The sequence below is a fragment of the Taudactylus pleione genome, unplaced genomic scaffold (genome assembly GCF_031769625.1).
Source record: "Taudactylus pleione unplaced genomic scaffold, aTauple2 ptg000082l, whole genome shotgun sequence".
NCBI lineage: Eukaryota > Metazoa > Chordata > Amphibia > Anura > Myobatrachidae > Taudactylus > Taudactylus pleione.
The window spans coordinates 10784018-10805947 of NW_028284484.1; the positions used below are offsets into that span (position 1 = coordinate 10784018).

Here is a 21930-nt window from a genome sequence, read left to right on the forward strand (position 1 = left end):
TTGGGATTGCAGGTGCTTTTAAGAGGAAGGAATTTCACTTTTATAAAAACTACACCTTAGAGACATTTAAAGAAGCTTGCACCCACTTTCAGGTACCCCAAATTTGACAGGACTACTTATTTTCATCCCCCCCCCCCAAAAAAAATCGCATAATGCCTTTCTTCACCACTTGTGCAAAGACACTAATTAGAGGCAATTGTGCAAACTGAAGTACCCCAAACAGTTTGATCCCCAATGTTTCTGCATCTTTTTGGGAGGTTCAGGCTGATTTCCCCGATTCTAACACCACTTTTCGCCTGTTCTGACTTCGCGTGTCTCCGTTTTCACGTCATTTGGAATTGAATAGGGCGAATGGCGGGTACGCGCACGATAAGTTTCCGTGTCTAAAATACGCGATGTAGGTGAAAAGTTCGGCATGCAAAACTTTATCGCGGGTGCGAATCTAATTGAATACCGCCCTATGTTGGAAAAAGTGTGGAATATGCTAAATGCGTACTTAATAGCCATTAATAAAACAGCAAGGTCTGTTGGTGCGCTCTGTGTGTACTATATATATTATATGCATATCTTTTCTATAAACATGGTACATGATACATGATACAAGGAATAAAGGGCAGCAATGCAATCCTGGTACAGGTTGAGTCTCCCATATCCAAATATTCCGAAATACAGAATTTTTTTGGCATGACTGAGAAAATGAAACCTTTGATTTTTGATGGTTCAATGTACACAAACTTTGTCTAAGGCAAAAATTAATAAAAATATTGTATAAAATTACCTTAATTTCTTTTCTGTACACAAACTTTGTTTGAGCCACAAAATTATTGAATATATTGTATAAAATTACCTGCAGGCTGTGTGTATAAGGTGTATATAATACATAAATGCACTGTGTGTATATTTGGGTCCTATTCTCAAGATATTTCATTATGGTATGCAATTATTCCAAAATACAGAATATTCCGTTATCCAAAATACCCCTGGTCCCAAGCATTTTGGATATGGGAGACTCAACCTGTAGAACAATTTAAGGTTCTTAGGCCCTCATTCAGAGCAGAGCAGAGCAGAGCGCACGCTCTGAATGAGGGCCGCCCTCCATAAAAATGGAGCGTCCTCCTGGACGCTCGTATAGCTGTGGGTCACCACCCACAGCCTATACGAGCGTGCAGTTTGATGGCCGCGATGGTCGTGACCATCGAAACTGCGAGCCGGAGCCTGCGGTTGAGGTTTTCAACTGCAAGCTCCGGAGTGATTTTGGCTCTATCAGAGCCAAAATCACTCCCACTGACATCACTAGTGATGTCAGTGGGCCGGCTTCTGACGGGAGGCGTTCCCGTGGGAACGCCCCCGTCAGGGAGGCACGCCCCTGGCACACCCACCAAAGGGGGCGTGCTGTCAATCAACATCGACAGCATGCCCCCTTTGATCAGACACAACGAGCGAAGGACTTTCCTTCGCTCGTCGCGTCTGGCGCATGCGCACGACGGAGCTCCCTCCGTCGTGCGCATGCTCAGTGCAGAACATCGACCCACTTGCGAGCGGACAGCCGCTCGCGAGTGGGTCTGAATCAGGGCCTTAGTACAAACATGAATACAGTCCAAAGCCATTTATAGAAGGGAGCTTTTAGCAACGTGTACAGGGGATGCATCATACGCAGGCTTAATAACATATTTGATGTTGGACTAATTTACTGCAGACAGTATGAGAAATTCTTGTGTCAGCCTTTTCAGCATCAAGACTGTAAGAGAAGTCTTAGGGGTATATTTACTAAAGTGCGGGTTTTTAGAAGTGGAGATGTTGCCCATAGCAACCAATCAGATTGTAGCTATCTTCTAGAAGGTGCCAGATTAATGATAAGTAGAATATGATTGGTTGCTATGGGTAACAACTACACTTTTGAAAACCCGCACTTTAGTAAATATACTCCTTATTGTCTGGTAGGCGAGTTATCAAATATAAAAAGTTCCAGGACCTTGCTGTACACTGTGGGAATCATAATACAAACAAGTTATGTAATGAATGTTTAAGTGATAACATCACTACATGTTTATACAAATATTTACAGGCAAAGTCTAATGCTGTCCATCCATTTAACGATGCAGGGACGACGGTACGATTACAACGCCGTCGTCTCCCGCGGGGTGAACTGCATAAACTGAACGTTCAGTGTATGCAGATCAATCATCCCGATGATTGATGTTAAAAACGACCAGCGTACGTGCGCATCGCTGCCCGTTTTTAACCTTTTACTGCCCGATTTGCAAGCGATTACCAAGCGATGGAGCGATAACGACAGTCGTTATCGCTCCATCGCTAGGTATAATCGCCTAGTGGATGGGCACCATAAGCTATTTCGCATGCATGAATTATATATAAAAGAGGACATCATAAAAAAATTTAAAAAATAAATAAAAAAACCAATAGAAACACTTCACTTTCCAGGAACTGCATTATTTGTAAATCTAAAAAGGCAATCTGTGATTGCATATATAGGCCTTTTATTTCCACTTGTGTATTACAATAGTCATTAAAATACATTTATATGTTATCACTCACAACTGGACCGACCCAACACTTTAAGGGGTATGTTTGATAAAATGCAGGTTTTTAAAAGTGGAGCGGTTGCCCATAGCAACCAGATTCTAGCTATTATCCTCTAGAAGGTGCTAGATAGATGTTACGAAGAAGCTGAGTGGTTGCTGTGGGCAACATCTCCACTTCTAAATACCCGTACTTTAGTAAATATACCCCTAAGTTTCTGCTTTAGGAACAGATTAGGTAGGAGATACAAACATTAATACTCACAGCCAGAATACCAATGGTGACTTTCAGAACAGCCCAGATCAAGCCAAAGGTGAGAATGATGCTATGCAGAGTAGAGATTTCATATAAGCCAGAGAAGAAGACCAGGACTGTCAGACAGAGCTAGGAAAAAAACAAGAGATCCAATGTTTGTATTTAGTTGTAAGACTCCCTGATACCAATTCCACACTGTGTAATAATTTCCACGATACCATTATCAACGCTGAACTCTTGGGAGGAGAGTTGTCAGCACATGTACCGTCCACACTTATCCGTAACAGTATGAAATGAATAAACATGCTATCGTTCTATGCGAACTCACTGCCCAGCAATATATAACAAGTGTTGATGTACTAAGCTCTGGAAAGTGATAAACTGGAGAGTGATAAACAACCAGCCACTCAGCTCCTAACTGCCGTGTTTGAAAAATGACAGGAGCTGATTGGTTGGTGGTTTATCACTTTCCAGAGCTTAGTACATCTGTCCTAAGAGCACTAATGCCTGCGCACAGTGGAAGAAGCCATATTGTGGATGGAATCAGTACTCAGGAGAATGCGGCCTATCATAACCAATATATACCAGACATGACAGTTATTTACGGTACTGGTTACTAGTAATAGGCTGCTTTACCACAGGCCTGCCTCCAGTGCGTGTCCAACACCAAATAAAAAATATCTACCCCCTTCCCCACATCTGTAAAAAACAAGGCATGTGTATCAGAAGTTACACTGAGGTATGAAGACATTTCTTCATAAAAACTACAAAAGTAAAAAAAAAAAAAGGTTTTCCTTTAAGGGAAGTAAGTAGGCTGTTGAGAAACTTACTGAGATAATCTTGAGAAACACTTTGAGTATATTGTTATTTGTACTGTACAGATTGCATCCAATGGAAAGTGTAAAAAACTGCATAATATACTTTCGTTCAATTTCACACCACAGTCAAAAACATCCAAACTTCACGGACATGCAAAACTATTTATAATTCGGCAAAGCACATTATTCCCATTAACCATTACAGAAAGCAGTAAGGTCATTCTTTTATCATCTGCTTTCCATTTTAGCTCTACTAATCTGTTTCTCTCCGATGCCACATCCTGCCTTGAATCTCAATAATTGTGTTAGTCAAATTTCATCGCTCTTCAAGACGTGCGTGGATATAGCAACCCCACCATATTACGGTACCCCAGAGGTCTCCGATTCGACAGCGCTCTCAATAAATTCTGACACTTTTTTCTAGGGTATGAACAGAGGTTGAGACCCTTCCATTTTTTTGTATTGTTAATGTAACATAATGGAGCTTCATGAGGAGAAATAAGTATTTCAGCTGTGCAAAATAGAGAAACATTTTTAAATGTACAATTAGCAATAGGAAGAACTGACAGAGAGATAATGTAATAGGAAGATTGATTATATTTATAGAATTGCTGAAAAGTTTTAGGTAGGCCACAAACTGACCTTTGTCACTTTATTAATATTTTAGCCTGAATATCCCGGCCCCAGTTATATTATTATACATATCAAAGAAGAGCTGAGAGATTGTCCTGAGAAGAATCACAATTGCGCTACACAAGGGAACAATTGTGCCGCGTGAAATGCCTACAACCAAATACTGTATATTGATCCAGCAGCCGTGATCTCCCGTGGAGAGTTAATGGGACCAATATTTGTAAAATAGGTTTTGAATTTACTTTTTTTGTTGAAAAGAAACTTCAAAAAATCAGACCCACAGTCTGGATGAGGTGCTGTACACAATAATAGTTTACAAAAAAATGCACTAATCTCGTAATTGAAGTTTTACACACCTGTCTGGGTGTTCCAGTTTGCTAAATGAACTTGGTTTCATATTGAGGCGTTTGCCGAAACAGTTTTCTTATCACAGTTTCAAAGGAGTCTGACATCACTATTGTGTGTTTTTGGGGCACCCTGCTCATTTCACTGTTCTAAAAGCAGAGTCTGTGGCTTCCTGCTTACTTCAATGCCATCCTCATACCATCACACTGCCCCTGTCATATGTAGCTCTGCACCCACTGACACAAGGGTGAGGTTACAGCCTCTAAAAAGGATCAGTACACTTAGATCCTGAAATAATCTGTGCTGCTGTGAACATTGCAAGGATCTGATTGTTGGGCAAAGAAATGTCAACCTGAAGCTAAAGTAGTAATACCTACTGTAGGTGGCAATTATTGTACTCTTGCCCACACCCACCCCACCCACCTTGCCAGTACTGCTCTCTCTCTCACATCATCAGGTGAGGAACGTTGTTTTAATAGGAGACTAGAAGCTGTGAGATAAGTAGTAACAGAAACCACAGTTCAACAGCCCAAATGAGAAAAGTTACACCGGACCAAGCCATGGTCTGCTCCTAGTAGCCCAAACTTAAGTAGCATGGGAAATGATGAGCCTGGGCACTATCAGGTGCACCATCAGCGCATGGTTACTGCTTGTAGCCCAAATGGGTGGGGTACAGGATCCCTGCGGTCAGGAAGCCGACAGTCATAGTCCCTACAGATTTAGTAGAGTCTTCTAACCCTTACCCTAATCCTCTCTTAACTATAACCCTCCCGTCCCGTGAAGCCGTAATTCTGATGACCGGTGGGATTAAGGAGCTGGTATTCTGACCGTCGGCATCCTGGCAATTAGGATGCCGACTACTACCAGCCCAAACTTATGTGGCATGGGAAATGATGATACTGCAGACTATCAGGTGCACCAGTCATTGCTAGAAGTGGTCATGAACAAGCTACAGAATCACCTGCTTCTGTCTTTTAGGTGAAATAACCACCATAAAGTATTAACAATAAGAGATGTACACAAAACTAAAGTGTATTTGTAATGAAAGGTATAATGTGGACTGTATGGTAATGCTGAAGAAATAAGCAGAATAGGATTCTAGTTATATAATAATTTATTATTACACTCATCAATAACATATGGCTTTATGGGGAAAGGTATACTATGAGAGTAATAGGAGGTGGTTCAACACCTTCACATTTTCCACTTGGCTTACTTGGGGCAGCTTTACCTTAAGGGGCTGATACTGAGTCACAAGCCGCTGTAGTCATGTCTGTGGGTTTATACCAATGCTAGTATCAGCCCTTGCTCTGCTGTACAAGTGTGTGTCTGATTGACAAAGACTGGGATGCCTACTTTGTGCATCTTTAGATGCAGCCATTGGACGCACCATGGAAACTTGCAGCAGCCCTATGCTAGGGGCAGAATCTCCGTCAGAGTATGGCCCCCAATGGGAGATTATGCGCCTGACTCTGCAACCAGATAAATGACACTCACATTAGACGGTACATCTCCCTGCTGCCTCATACTTTTCACACACCATGCATCTCAATCACTACCGTACAGTCTGCAGTGTAACACATGCGCCGGAAAGGGATATTCGCATGTGCGCAGTAGCAAATTAAAACTACGCGAACAACGGCATTGCGTGTAACTCTGAATCAGGCCTTAAATGTCCTAGAGTGACGGGAGATAGTTGAAATCCTGGCTGTCGGGGCACAGAATGCCGGCACCCGCATGCCGACGGTAAGTAGTGGGGTTAGGCATTAGGGAGAAGGTTAGGCTCGGGGGAGGGAAGGGGGGGTGGGTTAAGGTTAGGAACTAGATGGGGAGAGGTAGGTTTAGGGTGCAGGGAGGGAGGGTTACTTGCCGTGGGATCACGATCGCCGGCATCCTGTACCCATCCCCTCAGTGACACATAATGGAATGTACCGCACATTACCACACTCTGCAGCTAGTAAATGACCACTGGCGCCTCTTTAAGCAGACAAGACTATCATGTAGAAGCTGGAGCTTGTTTTGGCATAAAAAAGAAATAAATAGTCTGAAATGACAAGTATACTGCTACCAACATAAGACTCTGCTATTGAAAAACCAGTCTGGAAAAGTGGCTTAAAGGGAATGTAAAATCTAATTTCTCAAGACCCTGCAGCAACGATTCAACACCTTCCCTGCAGAGTCTATTTTGGCAGAACCCACATAAATTAGCGCTCTGGTATTTTGTTTACTTTTTAGTTTGCAGAAAATCTCATTAATTTCCTTCTGTCACCTCACAAGGCAAAGAATCTAATGAAAAGGCGATTTTTTTTTTTTTTTAATTGAAATTTCAAGAAAATTAACTAAAAGCAAATATGTCGTTTTTCTTCTCACCACCACCAACAAATACTTTGTGGTTCTTCCTTCGAGCATAATCCACCTCTCCTAAACATCAAATAGCTGCATTCTACACACAGGTTTTCGTATCAAGGTCTGCATTTATTATTTGCTTGATTGAAACACATAAAATGTGTTGGAATAATATGGAATAACAAGGCATACCATGCAGAGAAAGACCTCAACCTATTGGGTGGAATTCAGTTAGGTGCGATGTTATATGTCACACTTATGGTCCTTCCAGACTCGCAGATCTTTGTTAGTGAAAATGTGTTAGTCTGGCTGGACTTTAAGCCGCGAGGAGAGAGAGTTCCAATGCTGTTACCGGCATTTACACGCCATCGCAACGGCAACTGGCCTCCTTCCCTGGTGCGCTGCGAGATAATCACACCTCATTGAAGTCCCCTCTGTATCAAATGAGGGGACTCTTTTTTTTATTGATGCAAGTAGGTAGGAGATCTGGGCATTATAATCCCCCTTCCCCTCTATCTCTGGACATCTTGCTGCTTTCTGTAGTCGATTTATTAATGAAAGCAGTGGCAGATTAGGGGGAGGGGGGGCAATCAGGGCAATTGGCCCCCCAAGTCACACACATTTTTCAGATTTACACAACCTGCTCCTCCAGCAGTTCGGACTGCAGTGAGGCGATCAGGGCAGGAGGAAGGGGGTGCCAGCAGGGGGGCCAGAGCTGCGATCCGGCTCCCGCAGAGTTGGAGTAGCCGCTGGGGAGATCCCTGGACTTACTCTGACTGCCTCAGGCTCAGGCACCTCAGAGTCCAGCCTCCTGGCCAACAGTTGGAACTTGTGGATTCTATAAAAGCACAGTGTCAAAGTCTGTCATAGCCTGTAAACGACTGCTAGAATTCCGATTGGTGTATGACGCTGGCCATTCACCAATCATAGTGGTGGGAGTTCTACACACGCTGATTGGTGGATAGCTCCTGCCATCCACCAATCAGATTGCAGGAAACTGCTTGCTTACAAGCATGCCGACCGAGGGACAGAAGGAAGCATTATGCTGGCCATACATGCTACAATTATCGGGGCGATCTGCCTGGTGTGTGTGTGTGTGGGGGGGGGGGGCGACCGAGGGTTAAATATTGCTCGGTCGGGCATGCCGGATTGTCCAGCATGCCCGTCCGATGCGATATTTCCCGGTAAACTGTCGGCCGCATCGAGCAGTGTATGCCCAGCCGCAGCCGACAGACAGACATTTCCTGTGTTACGGAAGGAACAGGGAAATGTCTCCTCCCCCGGGGCGGAGCACAGATGTCTGCCGAATACACTGTGAGAGAAATCTCACAGTGTATGCTGGCGACATCTGCGGCTGGCAGCCGGCCAGATAAAATGTCTGTCGGTCTGACAGGCTTTTATCTGGCCGTGTATGCCCAGCATAAGGAAGGAATAATTTGGGTTGTCCCATAGAGTGAATGAGTGTGTGTGTGTTCAGGATTAATTCTTAATCCGTCCGCTCCCCCCCTAAAGGAAAAGTCTAGATCCGCCCTGAATGGAGGCCAAGATAAATTTATGAAAGCCGAAAAAGTTCAAGCTAAATTTAACCATTTTGGTGGTTTAAAACTTCCACTGTGAGCCGCACATATCGAACCGCAAATTATGATCCATTATCGATTGTACAAATGAAGCTATCCCCTACAATGCCAGCATTGTAAGTCTTGACTAAGCTTGTTTTTGCATATGGCCGGTACAAATACGCATGTTTATGCCAAGATCTACCTGTTCTCTGTTTGACCAACTATTCAGGACTGTATGAGATGTGTTGTGGCTAAATTCCCCTAGTGATATCTCCAAATATACCAAATAAGCCTATTACGTGATAAACTGACAAATGAGCGCTCATTAATAGTGCCCCAAGTGTGTTTGGTCAGATTATAATCAGCAAATGTGTGCACTACTGAATAGAAATATGCATGCATCACTCTCACGCCCGGTCAGACTTCCCATCAGTTTCCTAGCTTCAAATACGCCCCAAAAATCCACACTTTTCTTTTTTATCAAAGCCTTCCTAACTCTTTACTCATTCACTCCATCTACCTCTAATAATTATTTCTTACTAAGGGGGATATTCAATTAGCTGCGGTAAATTACTGCGGCTAATTACCTCACCCGGGGCAATTCAATTAGTCCGAAGCCGGTACTTATCAGGGATTTTGTTTCGCCTGCCTCAGGCCCGATTGTGGCAGAGAAAATACATAGGATCCATGAAGAGTTGCGGACCTATGTATTTTTGTGAGAAAAACAGAAAATTTTCGGGCGTAATAAATGGGGTTTAATTGGATAGCACGATTAAAAAATTTTAAAAAAATAAATAAATAAAAATCGGCGGAAAATACCTGAACATCGGAAAATAAAACCTGTTTTTTACGGGCCGAAAATTTTTCGGAGCTAATTGGATACCCCCCTAAGAGTCTATACTGGCAGCTGGGACTTTCTATGGTCTTCCTTTAGATAAGGGGTTTACAATATTTTTTTGTTAAGATGGTCACATTCTTTCCTCTGTAGCAGAACATCCCTCTCTCCCTCATAGCAGCACATTTCCTCATCCACAGCAGCCCATTGCTCCCTCAGGGTCTCATTCAGACCCGTTCGCGAGCGCAGGACGCTCGCAAGCGGGTCGATGGTACCCAATTGCGCATGCGCACGACGGAGGGAGCTCCGTCGTGCGCGTGCGCGAGACCCGGATAGCGACAGCCAAGCTGTCGCTCCGGGTCTCACACCAAAGGGGGCGTGCTGTCGATGGTGAGTGACAGCACGCCCCCTTTGGTGGGCGTGCCGGGGGCGTAGCTGCCAGACGGAGGCGTTCCCATGGGAACGTCTACCGTCTGGGGCCGGCCCCACTGACCTCACTAGTGAGGTCAGTGGGAGTGATTTTGGCTCTGATAGAGCCAAAATCACTCCTGGGCTTGCGGCAGCGAGACCCTACCGCAGGGTCTCGTCGCAAGCCCGATGGTCGCGATGGTCTTGACCATCGCGACCATCATCATGGACGCTTGCATAAGCTGTGGGTGGTAACCCACAGCTATGCGAGCGTCCAAAAGGGTGCTCCAAATTTAAATAGGACGGCCCTGATTCAGAGCGAGCGCTCTGGTCAGAGCGTCCGGCTCTGAATCAGGGTCTCAGTTCCTTGTAGCAGCACATTCCTCCCTCCCTTTTGTAAAACATATCAAGGAGTCTAGTATGTAACAAGTTGGTCTATCTTTAGGTAAAAATTGAAGAGCATGACAGTTGGTAATCTGGTACCAAAGATCACATTATTACTGGATCACGTAAAGCTATAAAATGAAGTGGTACAGTACCTGTGCTTGCAGGTCAAATGTCAGCAATGAGAAGCAAAGGCTTAACATGTTGTACTGCAATTGCAGACTTTCCAGAGCACCGCCGACCCGGAATGCCATCATATTCTGCCCCAGTACCAGGCTCAGAGCGCAGACCACATGGATAAGACCAACAATTAGGATTACTATGAAGCGCGGCTGAATGGACAAAAACAGCAATAGAAAGATGTAATAGAGGTGAGCACTCAAGTATCAAAGAACATACATATAGTAGTTTATGTTTGAAGAGATGAAATAAGACCATATGGTGCCCTAGACAAGATCCTGATTTGGGGCCCTCCATTTGTAAAAACAAAAAAATGGTCACAGTAACCAAAGGGCCATAGACAGGACCCAAGGTTGCATAACGAATGGTTCGGCTCTTATTTTTACCAATATATGCCTTTACAAATGGTTGTTCCTTAACACACTATAGCAGTGGTTCCAAAACTGTTCGCCGTGGCACCCTGGGGTGCCTCTGTACACTTGCAGGGGTGCCTCAGGTTGGTGGTCCAGCACCAAATCAAATTATTTATGGTCAATGTAATGTAAATATGTGGACAAACAGAAGCTGAAACCTGTCCATAACTACATAACTGACCCTAAGGATGACAGGTAAGCACAATTTACTTCACTTTAATCAATTTTTTTCTGAATTTCTCAATAACAAACATTTGGCTTAGGGGTGCCGTGAAAACAAGTGTGTGTGTGTGTGTGTGTGTGTGTGTGTGTGTGTGTGTGTGTCTGTAGCATGAATGACACCACTCAGGGTCAGGTCACAGTGAGCTTCTAGTTATCAGCATAGCATTACATTGGCCAATCTTTGCATTTCAGAGGAAGGGGGATTTCAGGTAAAATAGTGACAGGTTGCAAACCCTATATGCAACAGTGGTATCTGGGAGCGTTCTTATCATTTTCATCTTCTGGTTCAACAAAATTGGTAATTTTAGATGGATATGTGTAGGTAGCAATTGCATTCCAAAAACAGCCTTGCCTTTAAGTAAATATGCAAGAGGACATGTTAGAGTGTATAACAATATAACAAAAAAATAATAATCATATAATGCAGAGGAGGGTAATTAAAATTGTTGCCCTTTGTATGTTGCCGTATTTCTGTCTGACTTGTTTTATAACAAGAGGCCATGATACAACAGTTTTGCATATAATCAGCCATTACAGAATATGTTATGCGTCAAAAAGGAGTATAACACTTTCAAATACAGACAATAATATAAACATATAACGAAGTCAAAAACTGGAGGCCAAGTGTGACCTATAACCTCATAACATTTTCAGATTTGGATATAGAGAAGAGAAGAGGGAGCAGGAAAGATAGAAGGAAATAAAGTAAAAAAAAAAAAGAGTGAAGATGTAGACAGAGGAGGAGGACTGGGTTTGGTAGGAAATATGGTGGGGGCTTGGGAATTGCACTAATCTAGAATGTAAACCCTTCTCAATATCGAGCATTGCGTGTGTCTATCAAAGTACAATGTGGAGAGTAATTATACTCAGCTATTGCCAGTGAGGGGGCAGATGGGGAGAGCCATTTCAGTAGAATTGCTTTCCTAGCCAGGGTAGTTGGCACTGACAAAAAGAGGTATAGTCTGTAGGGATTAATGAGGGAGACCAAGAATCAAAGCAATTTTATACGAAGGCTACCATGAATGAAGTACTGTTACACAAGTCAGTTGTATGATACAATTTCTAATCTTAAACCAGAATTTTCTTATCTTAGGACACTGCCAGACATGATGCATTAAAGTTGCAGATGGTCTATGACACTTTGTACATTGGCTAGATTCCTCAGAGAGCATATAACCTCTCTGGGCCTGTGATATATAGGCCCTATTAAGAAATGTTATATGAATTTGAAGGAGCTTGGCAGAACCAACCAAACGCATAGTATGTTGCCTGGATGTTCTAATGCGTTCCGAGGTATGAAGTGTATGAAAATCCTGCTACCAGGTCTCCCATACACGTGACCATAGACGTTCAACATTAGCTGATGAAATGTCATCATAGATTGAACTTACAAAGGTTAATGAGCGTAAAAAGAAGTGAAGGGGGCACAGGTTCTGCAATGTGACTGCTGATGTGTTCTTGTGTTGCCATATAAGCTATATCTAGGGATCAATTAGCTACAGTACATAAAATCATCAGTTTAGAAATAGTTAAGTCCTAGAGCAGGGGTTAAGGGTGGGGTGAAACTTAACAAATCTCACCTGTATATCAGGTTTAGCATCTTTGGAGAGGACACTGAAGTTGACAATGGAACGAATCATTTCCAGTAAAATGGAGACGACAAAGACAATGAGTTCCTGGCGATTCTCCTGCAGGATACCCCGAGTCACATAATAAATGCAGAACACTGATAGAGAGAACAGGTAGAGTACAAATGTAATGATTAGCTTATACATTATTTCAAATATAGAAGTCAAGAGAAGAGCTCATTTAATTTCAGGCCACTTGCACAATCCTGGTTAATCTTGTTAGGACAGCCTATGGTAACTGTATTAAAATTGCAAGTCCCAGCATGCTTTAACAGCAAGAACTAAAAGTACAAAGATGGCATGCTGAGACTTCACGTTCCATGGCCAGTTGAAGACCCACGTGTTATTTTGACCTGATCAATTGTAAGATTAGTTTAAAATACAAAAAAAAAGGAGACAGGCAAAGTTTTTGCTGAATTCAAAAGATGAGGAGTTACAAGCAGGAGATAGGACATAAGTAACATATATCATAGTTTTGTGCCACCCCCCAAAGACGTGTTCAGACTACTAAATACATTATTCACATTTAAAAGTAAAACGTCTGAAAGAGTTAATAGAAGGAAAGACCATCCAGTCTTCAAAGTGGTTAAAATATCATATTGATAATAACGTTACTATATAGAGCAATGGAGGTATACCCAACATTTTTTTTTTTAATAAAACAAGCAAATCCATTGTCAACTAATGTCAATACAAGCATATACAAACTAATATAAGTTCATTACTTGCCTTGTTTAGGCTTTAGGGGAAGATTTATCAAAGCTTGGAGAGAGAGAAGCTGGGTACACCCCACAAAGATATATTTGTAGATGATGGTTGTTCATACACACTGAACAACCATCTAAAGATCCATCTGACCGAGGTTTGCATCACGCCCCCCTCCCCATCGGCCTGTGCAGCAAGTGTACGGGCAATCGCCTGACCGCCCGTACACACAGCATGATGTGCAGATAAGGAAAGTTATGTGTTTACCTGTTAAATCCTTTTATTCGATCCCATAGGGGACACAGGCTCTACTCTGGGTATAGGTTGGTGGAATCTAGTCTGGGCACCACACAGTTAACTTTGTTAATCAAAGCCCAGGCTCCGCCCTCCCCCTTTACTCCGCTCTCAGCCACCGGCACCTTAGTTAAGTTAACAAGCCTAATGCCAGGAGTGAGAAGGAGGAGAAGGAAGACCGGCATGCACTCAGGTCCAAACACACAAGAAATGTGAACAGGAGAACCGGAAGCATAGCAAAGCCCCGCAAGCCAGGTGCGTCAGGGTGGGAACGAAGAAAAGGATTTAACAGGTAAGCACATAAATCTCATTTTCTTCTTCCTCCATAGGGGGCACAGGCATTACGTGGGTCCCCAAGCTAATCCCCTAAGGGAGGGGACACTCCTGGGCTGCGCTGAGGATTCTTCGCCCCAAAACCCGCATCACGGGAGGCAAAAGTATCACAGGAGTAGAACTTCAGGAACGTATGGGCAGAGGACCACGTGGCCACCTTATACACAGCTGTTCCGCAGAAGCACCACGTCGCAATGTCCACCAAGTTCCCACTGACCGGGTTGAATGAGCCCTCACCACGGGCGGTGCAGGAAGATCCGCCACAGCATAAGCGTGGCGAATAGTCAAACAGATCTATCTGGCCAGTCACTGCTTAGTAGCCGGCCAGCCCCGTTTGCTATAGTCATACAGGACAAAGAAAGCATCTGTCTTATGAAAGTCCTTTGTCCTGTCCACATAAATCTGGAGAGCCCGCTCGACATCCAAGGAAGCCTCCTCCAGAAAAGAATCTGGAACCTGGAAAGAAGGATCCACAATCTGTTGATTGATGTGAAATCTAGTAGAAAAAAGATGGGGGTTTAACCCCCTATTGTTCCTCAGCACACTGAATCATACTTGCAACAATATATGTAAACTATATGGTAATAGGAATTCAGAGATATTTAAATGCATGCAACTAATATCTCTGAATTCCTATTACCATATAGTTTTCATATATTGTTGCACCTGAATAATATTGCCAGATTCATTGAGCAGCTGCCATTTTGTGTTTGTTGATGTGAAACCTGGAAACAACTTTAGGAAGGTAGCCTAGTCACGTTCAAAGGACAGCTCTGTCCCGGTGAAAGATTACAAATGGAAAGCGACAGGACAAGGCGCTCAAGTCCGACACCCGCCAGGCAGAAGCTATGGCAAGAAGGAAGACAGTGCTCCAAGTAAGCCAACTAATGTCCACTGTGTCCGAAGGCTTAAAAAACGTAGACTGACGGGCCCTAAGAACCACAGACAAATTCAAAGGAGCCACCGGCGGTACAAATGGAGGTTGTACATGGAGGACACCCTGAAGAAAGGTCCAAACATCAGGCAACAGCGCAGTCTGTCTCTGAAAGAAAACAGAAAGGGCTGAAACCTGCACTCTCAGAGAAGCAAGGCAGATGCAAAATATCCAGCCTTGCCTGAATAAAGGAGAGAACTCGAGAAAAAGAATGACCTGGGGTTAAGATTCCTAGCCAAACACCAGTCAAAGTAAGTCCTCCAAACCCGGTAGTAAATTCTATCAGAAGACGGCTTATGGGCATTGTGCATAGTGTGAATGACTGACCTGGAGAACCCCTTAGCTCTCAAACCGGATGTCTCAAGAGCCACCCCATCAAAGCGAGATGGCCCAGATCTGGATGAAAGCACGGGGCCATGAGACAGAAGATCTGGCCACAGTGGAAGACACAGATGAGTGTCGACAGAGAGGCCCTGAAGATCCGTGTAGCACACTCTTTGTGGCCAATCGGGAGCCACCAGGATCATCATGCCGCCCTCCAACTTCAAGTTGCGGAGGACCCACGGAATTAGAGAGATTGGAAGGAAGTTGTACAGGAGCGGAGTATTGGAGGGTCCACTAAACCGCCTGAGAGTCCACCAGACAGGCCGTCGGATCTCTGGTGCGAGAGCAGCATCTCGGAACCTTGTGATTGTGTTGAGACACAACAGGTCGATGTCTGGCAAGCCCCAGCGATGAACCAGGAGTTGAAAGATGTCCAGATGTAGGGCTCATTTGCCCAAATGAATGTCCTGATGGCTTAGGAACTCCGCTTCCCAATTTTGGACTCCGGAAATGTAAACTGTTGATAGGGACGGAAGATGCCTTTTCGCCCACAGGAGAATACGACTGACTTCCCTCATGGCGGCACGACTGCGAGTGGGGTTTATTTAGGCAACAGCCATCTCGTTGTCGGAATGTATCTGGACACGGCAACTCTGAAGAAGAGCAAAGCCCGACACAGAGCCCTGTAAACCGCTCAGAGTTCCAGAATGTTGATTGGCAATTGGCTCTCCTGAGCGGACCACGGACCGTGAAAAGTCTGCTGACAAAGTACAGCCCCCCACCCCGAAGACTTGCGTCGCTAGTGTAGAGGACCCAGTCTTGAACCAAAAACAGACGTTCCCCTGGTCAGATGAAACCCCTGGAGCCACCACAAGAGGGTGATGCATTTCCAGAGAGAGAACAATCATCTGAGACCTGAGCTGTAGATGGGATTTGTTTGCTGGGCTAGAATCTCCAACTGGAGAGGCCGAGAATTAAACTAGGCATACACCACCATGTCAAAAGTGGAGATCAGAGGGACCAAAATCTGCATGCAAGGGTGAATTGACACCTAGCGGTGATGCAAAAACAAACAAATGTCTGACTGTAAGTCCAAAACCTGGTCCGCCGGGAGGAACACCCGCTGAGCCCTAGAGTCCAGCAAGGAAATGCACCATTTCCTGAGAGGGAATCAGAGAGGATTTCTTCCAATTGATGACCCAACCATGAGCCTGGAGAAAATCCACTGTGACCTGAACGTGCTCCCTAAGAACTTCCTGAGACTGGGCAAGAGAAGCAAGTCATCCAGATAGGGAAATATTTGGATTCCCCTGCTCCGAAGATGAGCCGCCATGACTTTCGTGAAGATACGAGGAGCCGTGGAAAGTACAAATGGCAAAGCCAGAAATTGGAAATGATCCCCCTGGACCGCAAACTTGAGGAATCATTGATGACTGAGACGGATGGGAACATGCAAATAGGCATCCTGGATGTCTAAGGAGGCCATTAAGTCCCCCAGCTCCATGGCTAGAGTAAAGGAACTAAGCGATTCCATTCAAAACTTGGGAATCCTCAAGTACCTGTTGAGAATTGGTCGGAATGACCCGTTGGGCTTGCGAACCAGACTGGTATAGAAGCCCGTGCCCTGCTGAGTCGTGGGAACTGGAACAATGACCCTGGAGGCTAACAGAGTGTGAATGGACTCCCTCAAGGCTATCACTTTCTCCTGATCAAAAGGAAGACATGTGGAAAAAACTGGATCAGAGGATGCTCCCGAAAGGTCAACGCATAACCCCGGGAGACCAGCCCTGTTACCCCGGCATCCTCCGTCCTTCCAAATTTCATAAAAAAGAAGAAGCCGGCCTCCCACGCTGGTGTCCCCCAGGTGGAGGCCTTGCCCAGTCATGCAGCAGGCTTGTCGTCTGGCTTAGCAGCTTGGCGTGTGGTAACCTAGGTTTGCTTATAGATGCGTCCAAGTTCATTGTGGCTGATCGTGCCACAAACATGTTCGCGCATTGCGCTATGCGCCACGACACGATATGGCGCTTCCCCGATTGCGGGTGTGCATTTCCATTCAGTCCTTTTGAGACACGAATGTGCGTCTCCGATCGCGGGAGTGTGTCTTCCATTAATTCCTATGGATACGCAAATGCGTGTCTACAATCGTGGGAGTCCATCTTGCGCCATGCATGGTGCAATTCGCTGTGCTACAGGCCAGGATGTAGCTGGGCATATCTGTACCTGCTGGTTTAGAACCTTTGGCAGAGGAACCATGGGACCTAGAGAACGACAAGCCCTTGGCTTTACCCTGCGGACGAAAGGAGCGAAAATTAGAAGACCGAGATCTAGGAGCTTCCCCGAAAGGGAGAAAGGCTGTCTTAGATGCCGCCAATGTAGCCACTATTTTATCCAATTCTGGACCAAAGAGAACATCCCCCAAAAAGGTGAGAGTTTCAAGGGCTTTCTTAGAATCAGTATCCGCACGCCAGGAACAAAGCCAGAAGGCTCTTCTAGCTGACACTGAAGAGGCCGAAACCTTGGAAGTAAGTATACCTGTGTCTATAGCAACTTCCAAGATAAGAAGCCGCTTCCCGGATATGCTCACGAGAGACAAAAGATCATTCTTGTGGAAACCTGAAGTGAGGCCTTCTTCCAGGGTGCCTGGCCAGCGACCGCTGGCCTTGGCAACCCAGGCTGATGCAAGGGCCGGGCGAGCTACTGCACACACATTAGAGTAAATAGACTTAAGAAAAGTTTCCAACTTCCTATCCGATGGATCCTTAAGTGATGCCATGTTAGGAAGAGAACTGGTGGTATTCTTGACTAGGTGGGCAACATGCGCATTGACCGGAGGAGTAGACTCTCATTTAGCCCAATCAGCAGCCAGCAGAGGATAAACGGAAGTAATGCGCTTAAGGCGAGTACACAACTGACAGATTTATCTGCAGGCAGGACCCAGCAGCCGGTGGGCGGGCCGGGGGCGTGTCCTGTCCCCCTCCCCGCGGCTGCCACTGTGTGTGTACGGGCTGTCTGCAGACCGCCCATACACACTTGCCGATGGACAGATGTCTTCAGACCAATGCGATATGTCGGTGAACGACGACGTTCACCGACATATCGCGGGTACACACTGGCCGACGGGCAGCAGATATATTGGCCAATCAATTGATCGGCCAATGTATCTAGCGTTCACTCTAGCTCTGGCGGCGCATGCATCCGAAAAGGGGGCGTGGTCATGAAAAGGGGGCGTGTCTATAAGACGCGTCCCCTTTTCATCATACTTGGGGGCGTGCCCGGCGCTTACGTACATGCCGGGCAGCCCCCAAGCGCTGCAGAAAGGGAGAATAGATGCCGGGCGCATGCGCCCGGCGTCTATTCTCCGGCGGTGACCGGGTCACCGCATGTTTCTCCACCCGCAGGACACTGCGTCCCACGGGTGAGAACGGCACCTGCAGGCTGTGAGGGCAGAGCGCTTTTTTCCCTCCTCCTGGAAGGCAGGGTGCTTTTTGCCCTCCAGAAGGAGGGCAGGGCGCCGCGACCCGCTAAAACAGCCTAGCGGGAACGCTAGTATCTGTCAGTGTGTACCCAGCAATAGAAACCAGGAAGCGCCTATTAGGATGGGACCAAGTCTCCGCCAAAAGGCCTCAAGCTACGCTGAAGAAGGAAATTCTGAAATGGCCTTCCTTTGCAGAACTGGAGAACTGGACACAGGGGCCGGCTCCGCTTTCTTGATTAGCAGAACTGATTTAACTGACCCAGGTGCCAGTGCTGCGGCTGCCGGCACTGGGGCGATGGAGCAGCAGCGCGGGCATCCTCCAGGACACCTAAGCGCTGCATACTCATAAAAAAGTAAAACTTAAAGTTAACTGTGTGGTGCCCAGACTCCATCCCACCAACCTATGCCCAGCGTAGAGCCTGTGTCCCTTATGGAGGAAGAAGAAATATCTGCAGATACATCGGCCATGCTGCACAGCCAAAGTGATACGTCTGTCATTCACAGACACATCACTGATACACACTGGCCAAAGCACACAGCCGATATATCGCACAGTGTGTACCCAGCATTATAGTGCTAACCAATCAGCTTCTGTCACTTTACAGACTGTTTGAAAAATGAGTTAGGAGCTGATTAGTTGGTACTTTATCCATCTCCAAGCATTGATAAATCTCTCCCTTAGTTTTGAAACACTGATATCAATTCATAGCAATAAACATGCATGTATACTCAGGGGAAAAAAATGTGTACAATACATTTACACTATGTTATATAGGCATAAAATAAATACACAGCTGCTGAAACGCTACAATTACACACAGACAAACCCAAAAGCAAACATACATAAACAAACAAAAGCAAATCCTCCCACGCAAACCCACAGGCCAACATTGCCTTTACAATAGGTTTAAGGGGTTGGGTACATTTCTTAAACTGGGTACACACTGATAGATATATCGCCCGTTACATTGATCAGGCGATATATATATAGTGCATTGCCGGGTGTGTATAGCAGATACGCCTATGAACGAGGTCGTTCACAGACATATCCGATCTGCTGTGTAGCATAGCAGATGGATGATAGATCTCAAAGATATAATGGTCATCTACTGATGTGTACGGGCCCACTGAACGCCCGTACACAAGCTGCAGAGACCCGGTGGTGATTGTCAGCTGAACTGGGTGGGCAAATTGAAATGCTTGCCCAGGTGAGCCATCAAGCCCAGGACATCGGGCAGACGATTGGTGTGTGGTAAGACATTTCAGGTACAATATTAGACCAAAGTGCCGACATGGACTATTTGTAGACAAAAACTTAAGACAGTCAAATTATTGACAGGTACATAATTTACATTAGTATATAGACCAGTGGTCTGAATCACGGCGCCCTAGAGTATCAGCATTGTTTTCACGGCACCTCTAAGCCAAAAGTTTATTATTGAGAAATTTCAGGAAATTTTTTGTAAAGTAGTAATTTGAAGTAAATTGTGCTCATCAGTTATCCTTAGGTTCAGTTATGTGGTGGTGGACAGGTTTGCGCTTCTTTTTGTCCACATATTTACATTAAATTGACCATAAATAATTTGATTTGGTGCTGGACCGTCAACTTGAGGCACCCCTGCAGGTGTCCTTAGGCACCCCAGGGTGCAATGGCGCATAGTTTGGGAACCACTGGACTATATTTCAAATGTCAACATTTTGACCCTGTAACTATTCATAATATCGACAGGTAAAATGTAAACACAGTTAAAATGTCGACACCATCATGGTAGTGCTGCTGCTAGAACCTTCTCAAACTATGGCAGGGCATTGCTGGCACAGCAGCAAATGCCAATTGCCGCGGCCACTAGTACCCTTAAGAGTAGAGCTAAATAAATGACAAAAATAATAGCACTAATCCCCTGCTTAGTTGTGCTAAATAAAAGACAAATCAAAGCATGTACACATGCCTATAATTTGACTGCAGGTTACAGTATGTGCAGTGACCTATATTGTCAATATCAGCAATTAGACTGTCTATATTTTGATTTGGTAAAAATATAGACATGCATATATTATGAATGGAGTGCAGTCGTAGTGTAGAAAGTCCTGCAAGGTACATGTATAGTGCTAGCAGGCAGCACAAATAATCTGTTTCACAGGTCGGCTGGGTGCCCCACTGAAGCCAAGTGACAGTAACTATTTTTTGGGGACCGTAAACCACATGGACTTATTTAAGAACAGTGTGAAGTACAACATTAAAATGAAAGAATACATACAGTATGTATCATATACTGACAAAAGGGATGCCAAGTGGGCTTAACCTTTACATTCAATATCCTGCTCTGGTCACATGAATTTTCAGGTATATAACATGAGTATAGATCGGAGCCTTGTTTTGTTTTCTTGGCAGCCTTCTCTAGGAAGCCTGAGGTCACACAGCAGATACAGAACACAGATACAATGATTAGCTATTATAAAGGAACAAGTACAAATTTCCATATCCACTCCCTAAACAATATTTCACACCAAGTGTACCAATTCATGAAACATTATTACGTGCACAAGAGGCATTTAAAGCCCTGAGTAACCTAAAACATAGGGAGGCAACAGGACTCAGATTATTTTAACAGAGAAGTGGTACTTTAAGGTATAACCAGAACTGGTAAAAAATAAAGGGTGATTTTGGAGTAGGGATAACTGGCATCACTTATGCTCCTCCATCTGCAGGCTGTAATAATCTGCACCTAGGACAGGATGGAGGTCACTATGGGACTTTAATAAGGAGCCCAGCAATGCTCTCCTCTGGATATGTTGAGCCTTGGTATATGTTGGGAAGGAGTGGGCAGCCAGCTGACACACATTTAAGAAGAAAATATAATCACCTCACACATCTGTCTCCAGCAACATACTCTGATTTTGGAGAGCCTATAATGGCTGACGGGGGCCATGCTTACTATATTCAGGCCTGTCTGCAGAGCATCCCGACATAGATCAATCTGACATGCAGCTTGTCCTGTCACTCTAGTATCAGTGGCTTCAGACTTCAATAGTCGCCACACACAGAATGGCGATAAATGCTGTAGGTAGGTGGTTTTCATTTTGGCTGGGTAACCTCACAAGCATGCTATAATATCTGTGGTCTAATTCAGCCATGACAGGCTGAGTGCGGTGGTTGAGTCCATTTTACATGTATACCCCATCTATAAAATGTGGCTTACCTTCGCTTTATGTTTCTAGAAATTTTCAAGTGAAACAAACTTATAGATAAGTGGTTTATTGTGTTTTCTTGGTATCCTTCGATACATTGCCTCTGGTC

At 44.8% G+C, this 21930-nt stretch overlaps 1 protein-coding gene across 1 annotated transcript in view; it reads right to left on the reverse strand.

Moving 5' to 3' along the window:
- The window catches only part of LOC148532200 (uncharacterized), a 79566-nt gene that overhangs the window by 16752 nt on the left and 40884 nt on the right, over positions 1-21930 (reverse strand). The window contains exons 4-6 of the mRNA XM_088468242.1: positions 12520-12665; positions 10280-10456; positions 2806-2925 (exon numbers count right to left, since the gene is read on the reverse strand). Of these exons, the coding sequence (XP_088324368.1) occupies positions 2806-2925; positions 10280-10456; positions 12520-12665 (443 nt within the window). The remainder of the gene's footprint in view (positions 1-2805; positions 2926-10279; positions 10457-12519; positions 12666-21930) is intronic.